Raw genomic sequence first — 7,457 nt, forward strand, 5'->3', positions numbered from 1 at the left:
TAATTACATAACACATTTTCACACCCTTATATTAGTGATTTTCTAAAAAAAATTAAAAATACTAAATTATGTTATTCAAACCAACTGTGACTGCAGCAAATAACAAATACATAATACATCATTATCATAAACGGTTATAAAATAATACTGGGAATGTGGTACTGCAGGTCAAGCAAGTTAATTAATATATATTATGTAATATACGATCAGTTATGAATTTATGACCTATGAATTATAAATACATTACATAATTGCAAGCCATTTATAATACGTTCATACATGAATTACCACTGATTTGCATTTTTTACACTTGCCAAAAGTGTGTGATGATTTATTCTTCCTATTAGAGGTTTAGCAAACCATATATTCTATGGAATGAGATACTGTAGTATTTTCTATTGAAGCAGACTTTACTTGTTTATTACAGTACTTGTTTAAAAGCAGTGTTGTTTGAGCAAGTCCTTAAAAAGTGAATAGCTGATAAAAATGCCTATATCATACTGTGGGGGAGAGGTACAAAGCAGTGATAAAAGTGGAGAAGTGGGCCAGTCGAGAAGTTGCCCAGGGTAACCAATCAGCAGTGACATAACATTTATAATTTGCATACTATAAAAGTACAGAGCAGCTGATTGGTTGCCATTGGCAACATCTTCACTTGCTCATTTCTCCACTTTTATCACTCCTTAGTACATATCCCCCACTGTATCTTGTATGCCAATGCTTTCAAAGAGTACTTGTGTTAGTACACAGTGGAGTAAGCCATTCTGTACACAGAATCAATATTCAGCATTATAATTCATCAGGAATTGGTGACATCACTGAGCCTCCAGTGACATCATGTTTGCAAATATAGAGACTACATTCTCAAGAAAATTATTTCAGCCTACAAAAGAATGACTGAGGTGTTCTAAGATGATGTAAAAAGCATATACCAATTACTGTCATTCAAGCCGCCATACAAAAAATGGCACTTATCGATTTGAACACACTTCACTGTAACCCATATTACTCCACTGGGTAGAATAGAGAATAAATTTCTACTAAAAAAATTAAAAAATATTTTTTTATTATATTTAATAATAATTGAATCTGTGTTTACTCATTCAACATACTTGTCCTTGGTAGTACAGATGAAGACATCTAACACAGTTATATCACAACAGTTCTAACGAGTGTCATTCAATGTTATGGCTTCTCTGAATTAGACCTTTTGCACAGTGCCCATGGCTATAAAATACATTTATATACTCTCCAGTGACAATTAATACATTTAATAATAAAATAAACTGATCTGATTCAGAATTCTAGTCATTTATTTTGCATGTGAATGACTTTTTGGAAACAAAGTCATTTGAAGTTGTGGACAGTGTACAATAAAATACATTTTAGGTAGGTTTATTTCTTATAGAAGCAAAAAACCATACATTCTCTGTGCTTGGTAAAGAAGGGGTGTGCATCACTTATAGTTTAATTATAAATACTATGTGTTTTTTATACTTCAGTATTAAAAGTAGACTATTGTTATACATCATTTGACTTTCCTGAAAATACTTTCATATTTTCACATTACAATAAAAGGCAGATAGCAGTCAATTAAAGGGCAGATCATTCTGTTACATATCCATCAAATAGATGATACATTAATACATACAGTATTCACCCACATTACATTGTAAGGATATATGACTGCTGTGTGATTCAGATTGATTGGTTGAACACCAATTTAGCCTTGGCACACTCCTGCACACCAAGTTTTCCAAAAAAGCTGAGATGAATGGGCAACTTGCAAACTGCAACACATCTTTAAAGCATTTCTTTAAAATCATATGAACCTTTTCCTCTACAGAAATAAAGTACAAGCATACATATAGACACATCAATACTAGTGACAAAAAACATAACAACTACTGTATGTACACCCCAGACAGGGCGCATGGAAGGAATTGCCCAGAATCCTTTATGCCCAAAAAAAGGCAATGGTGTAAATTAAATAAAAGTGAAAATCAAACAATAGAAATATTAGTCTAAGTAAATTTTCCAATCCAGATGTCAATTGTAAGTATTGATCTGAAGATGAACTCTTTGCATTTGACATGAGTGAAAATTTAAGCAGCATCATTGCTAGAGTCATAGCAGTGAAATGCAGAGCTGAACAGTAGGATGGCAGTATGTATTGACGTTTGTGCTCAGCGGCATTCATGAGTCTGACAACTCAGGATAGAGAGTTTCAGGTAGTGATTCTTTACAATATCGACTGGGTTCTGCAGACAAAAGGAAAACATTCATAGAATTATTGATGAAGTGTCAAAAGGGGGTATATAATAAAAAAGAACTGTGATCCTTTTAATCAGTCTCCTATATGATTTGTATGGGTGATCATCGCTAAGCACGCATGCATATTATTTAAGAAGGGACGAGCGGTTGTCAAAACGATGATGAAAGTAAACGTCCATTGGCTAAGTGGCGTTAACTGTGCACAATTATATAATGCACGTAGACGGACAGAGGGGGAGAATTAGGTTTGAAGCATTTCCCACATTTCCCACACAGCAAGAGGTCATGTAGCCTCTGAAGACACAGACACGCGGCCATCACGACCTTGTGGGCACCTGGAGGGGACTATAAGTAACGTTTAACCACGATGTAGTATACAGTACATACTTCTATTATGTAATGGTGTTATAAGTCACAAATGGCAGGCTGGATATAGCTAATGAGTTTGTGTGTGAAGTTAATCAAAGGTAATAATACAGACTTGTATTAATATAGCAGGTACGAAAAATGAGTTAACATCCAAGGTTAATATGAATCATTGCTCATTTTAAATTGATAAACAAAACGCTGCCTGATTGGGTTGTCCTGTTTATTTTCAAAATCTCTGATGCCCACTTAATGCTCTACACTATCTTCCAAATCAGATAGATCAACGTCAGTTTGTATATCGACTCTCCATTAGATGTTTCACAAGCAAATCGGTTTAGTTAACTCAGATTGAACTCCATTAGCTGGAAAACAAATGTACTGATCGATCCAATAAACACATATAGTACAGGCACTAACGCAGCTAGCAGAAACATGTATAATGCTACAGTATGTTCTCCTATTATGTGACTATATGATGTACAGGATGCCAATGAGCGATCCACCGCAGACAAAGTGCACACACCTCTATAACACATCTTTGCCACGTTTGGTCGCCTCCATCCTACCAGACTTCCAATAACAATCACCTACAGTATGATCTGCAACCAGAGAAAATGATCTTACCTGAGCTATCAGACCCAGACAAGTGCATTCATGTAGCATCATGTAGTATATGGGGACTACAATCATGATGGGCAGCTAATACGATGAATCAGTTTGTGAAAAGCTTGCTTGAAGTCTTCATTTGACATTGTATAGATTATTGGATTTATTAAAGAATTAAGATATCCAAGCCAGTTGAAAAAGTCAAAAATAGCAGGATGAAACCAGCAAGCTTCTTTGCAAATGGGCATAACCAATGAGATGATGAAAAATGGTAACCAACACACGATGTAAGCTCCAAGTATAATTCCCAATGTCTTAGTAGCCTTCCTCTCCCTGGCAGCCATGATCTTCTTCTTTTCCAGCAGAGCATCTGACACTTTAACTTTGACCTGATTCAAATACACTGGGGAACTTGTGTCACTTGCCAAGTCTGCAGCCCTTGAGTTGGTGGAGGAGACAGAGGAAGATCCTGGAGAGTCAGTAATGAGATGAGCCCTTGTCAATCTTTTCCCTGTGCTCTTTGGAGATTGCTTCAGAATTCTCGATCTGGCTTCTACGTAGATTCTCCCATAAAGGGCAATTAAAAGTAATGTCGGAAAATAAAATGCCCCAATAGTGGAATAAACAGTATACAAAACATGGTCTGTATTGACGGTGCACTTTGGCAGATCTTCTACTTTTGATTGACGCCAAAAAAGTGGGGGCATTGAAATTGATATTGAGAAGACCCACACCAGAGCTATCATCACAACTGCTCTTTTTGGAGTCCTTTTCTTTGTGTATTCAACTGCATCTGTGATCGCCCAATATCTGTCCAAGGCTATGACACATAAATGGAGAATTGAAGCAGTGCAACAAGTGATATCAGATGATAACCACATATCACATATAATCTGCCCCAAAGTCCATTGACCAGTAACAGTATACAAGGTGCTGATTGGCAAAACAAGAATAGACACCAAAAGGTCTGTGAATGCCAAGGACGCTATGAGATAGTTGGCAGGCGTGTGCAATTTTCTGGTCTGATAGACCGTTGCAATTACAAATGCATTGGACAACAAAGTGGCAAGAGTAATGAGAGCCAAGATAATGGTGAGGATTATGCTCCAGAAGGACAGCCCAGACTCCTGTCCGTAGCTGTCCAGACCTGTAATGCAACTTGTACCATCATCAAGGGAATAATTGGTTTGAGAGACATTCAGATTGTCAGCAGTTGGTTGGCAATGGGTCTGCGGCTCCATCACGGAGTTTCAGCAGTCAGCTAGCTTAAAGCATCAATGAAACCTCCAGGGGTTTTCTAATAACTAACTCAAAGCTACAGGGAACTGGACACATTTATGGACCTTCATTATGATAGAAATGAAAGGTTCAAAATCCCTGATGGCAGAACATGTCTTCATACACTGGACTGTGTGGCCAAAAATACAAAGGTAATCTGTGCTTATTGTACTTTTTTTTTTTTTTTTTTAATGGCTATCACTTCAAGAAGTTATTTAAAGAATTACAAATGTAATAAAACAAAAAAAAACCGGATGCTGCCCGAACCTTCCAAGAAATATTATGAGAGAGAGAGAGAGAGAGAGAGAGAGAGAGAGAGAGAGAGGACCTAATGCACCCTAATTTAGCAGGGATGGCACCATCTGCTTTCAGGTCAGGTTCCACTGAGAATCCATCGAAGAGTTTAAATAGCCATTATCACACGGTCATAATAGCAAAGACGATATAGAATTCTCCTCCGATTGTAAGCTAGCTAGTTCACTATCAGTTACAAATATAGCATTCCTTTTTTATAATTCCAAACCTAGCGCTACTATAGAAATAATCTGTTATTATTGCTGATTTAATTGTAAAATTGATAGCGATATTAAAAATCACCTTATTTGTGCTGGTACAATTCATTCTCAGGCACAGAGGATATCCATTGTTACATTCATAAATTGTCTTGCCATTCACAACAGTCTGTGCTTCCCCCTAAAATATCACTTGTGAGTCTGATTCTCCCTGTGATGGCTCATTCAAGGTGTCCTGGAGAGACTGCTGCAAGGCTCCGTCCTGATTTCTCCAGCCTTATTAAGCAGAAAAGTAGTTATTGCTGGTGCAGTCCCAGAAAGCAAAACTTGTCTGGAAGTGTGTGAGGATCCCTTGCAGACTTTCTAAATTGTATCTGGTTCCTTGTCCTGGAAGAATACAACTGATGTGATACGTCGCAGCTTACAGGTAGCCTCAGATATCCTTGTACAAAGTCCTCTGTGCAGCTGAGTGACCCGAGCAGCGCTGTGTAGCTGGACCAGTGCTGGAAGCTGACGTTCATCTCTCCCCTGTCTTGTCTGTGCTCTCTTTTACCAAGCAGCAGCAGTAGTAGTACTTCTCCTCCGGTGCTGCAGCTGACATAGACGCTGGTGTGGGAGTGGAAGAGGGGGGTGTAGGGAAATGAACAGAATCTTTTAACACTGCAAAGAGCTGTGCAGTGGAGGAGGCTTCTGAACTGTAGACAGCATCTTCTCTGCATGCTTCCTTGGTGTGATTCGGCTGAATATTTGTGGGATGTATGTATGTATGTATGTATGTATGTATGTATGTATGTATGTATGCATTGTCAGTGTTCTTAATAACACTGCAACCAATACAAAAGAGTTGAAGGGGAAGGAGAACTCAAACATTGATCGATTTTCATGGTTGCCTATACAGCTTTCCAATAAAGTTGTAGATTTATTATTATGGTATTGTTTATATTATTATTTATATTATTTATATCCCATAGTTTTTTTTTTTTTTTTGGGTGGAATTCTTTTCTCTAAGCATTTTTGTCATTTTTATAGACTATAGTAGTTTGCATTGTCCACAAAAGGTTAAAAAAAACAGACATTTTATCTTAAAACAGTACATGTCCATAAGGCAGAATACTTTAAAACACATGTTATGTTTTTAGTCCTTGTTTTATTTAAAAAAACAAAACCCCCAATACATTAGTCTATTTTCTTGACATTAATGGAGGTTACCACAGGCAATTCTCTCTCTTACTGTCATTTTCAGTCAGGTGTGAAACACAGTGTGATTCTGGTTGCTGCATCTCATACATGACCAAGGTAGATCCACTGTTCTCAAGTACACATTTGTATGAGGTAATAAGTGAAACAAGCAGTATATACACAGTACAATGCTGGGCATCCATGTAGACTATTTAGAGCACAGTTATGAAGTCCTGCGATCTTGACTAAATTAGTATTTGGCATAGTTGCCAACCATTAAAACTCATTTTACTCGTGGCTCTCAAAAAAAAAAAAAATAATAATAATAATATTGACAATATACATTTATATGGCACATTATTTATGCTACTGTAAAACTAATCAGAAATGGAAAGTAGAAACATTAAAAGGTTACAGTAGGAACAGGGGATAAAAAAAAACAAGTAGTTATTGACCTATTTAGACACCATATAACTATTGTGATGATAATGATACAGGTTGAGTATCCCATATCCAAATATTCCAAAATATGGAATATTCCGAAATACGGACATTTTTGAGCGAGAGTGAGATAGTGAAACCTTTGTTTTTTGATGACTCAATGTACACAAACTTTGTTTAATACACAAAGTTATTAAAAATATTGTATTAAATGACCTTCAGGCTGTGTGTATAAGGTGTATATGAAACATAAATGAATTGTGTGAATGTAGACACACTTTGTTTAATGCACAAAGTTATAAAAAATATTGGCTAAAATGACCATCAGGCTGTGTGTAATAAGGTGCATATAAAACATAAATGCATTCTGTGCTTAGATTTAGGTCCCATCACCATGATATCTCATTATGGTATGCAATTATTCCAAAATACGGAAAAATCCCATATCCAAAATACCTCTGGTCCCAAGCATTTTGGATAAGGGATACTCAACCTGTATATAATTTACTATAGTACTGCCAAAATGTCTTGTACAGATGAGTAGATTTTATTTTTACATTTCGGAATATTTGCCTCATTCCACAGTTGGCTGTGAAATTTTGCAAATTTTCATGCAGAATTTGGATTGAAGTGTTTCATGCAGAATTGACACTATATTTTTTGCTCTGACTAGAGTGCATCCTCTTCCCATCACATCAGGAGGCAGAATTAATTACATTTCAATGTCCCAGTTCTAATCACAGACTACATATTTGGCAATATACAGTATGAACTTGCAAAGTGCAAAACAAACATTCT

The 7,457-nt window shown here is 36.5% G+C and overlaps 1 protein-coding gene across 1 annotated transcript; it reads right to left on the reverse strand.

Annotated features, from left to right (window-relative positions):
- Positions 1–1,097: 1,097 nt before the first annotated feature.
- Positions 1,098–5,650, reverse strand: HTR1B (5-hydroxytryptamine receptor 1B). The gene is made up of 2 exons (XM_063916849.1): positions 3,268–5,650; positions 1,098–2,261 (listed from the first exon to the last, which is right to left on the reverse strand). The coding sequence occupies exon 1, from the start codon at positions 4,488–4,490 to the stop codon at positions 3,330–3,332; it is 1,161 nt and encodes a 386-aa protein (XP_063772919.1). The 5' UTR covers positions 4,491–5,650; the 3' UTR covers positions 1,098–2,261; positions 3,268–3,329.
- Positions 5,651–7,457: the final 1,807 nt, after the last annotated feature.

This window comes from Pseudophryne corroboree, chromosome 4 (assembly GCF_028390025.1).
Source record: "Pseudophryne corroboree isolate aPseCor3 chromosome 4, aPseCor3.hap2, whole genome shotgun sequence".
NCBI lineage: Eukaryota > Metazoa > Chordata > Amphibia > Anura > Myobatrachidae > Pseudophryne > Pseudophryne corroboree.

Bases quoted from the DNA above. Each gene is read 5' to 3' on its own strand.
- HTR1B (XM_063916849.1), bottom strand. From the start codon at position 4,490: ATGGAGCCGCAGACCCATTGCCAACCAACTGCTGACAATCTGAATGTC.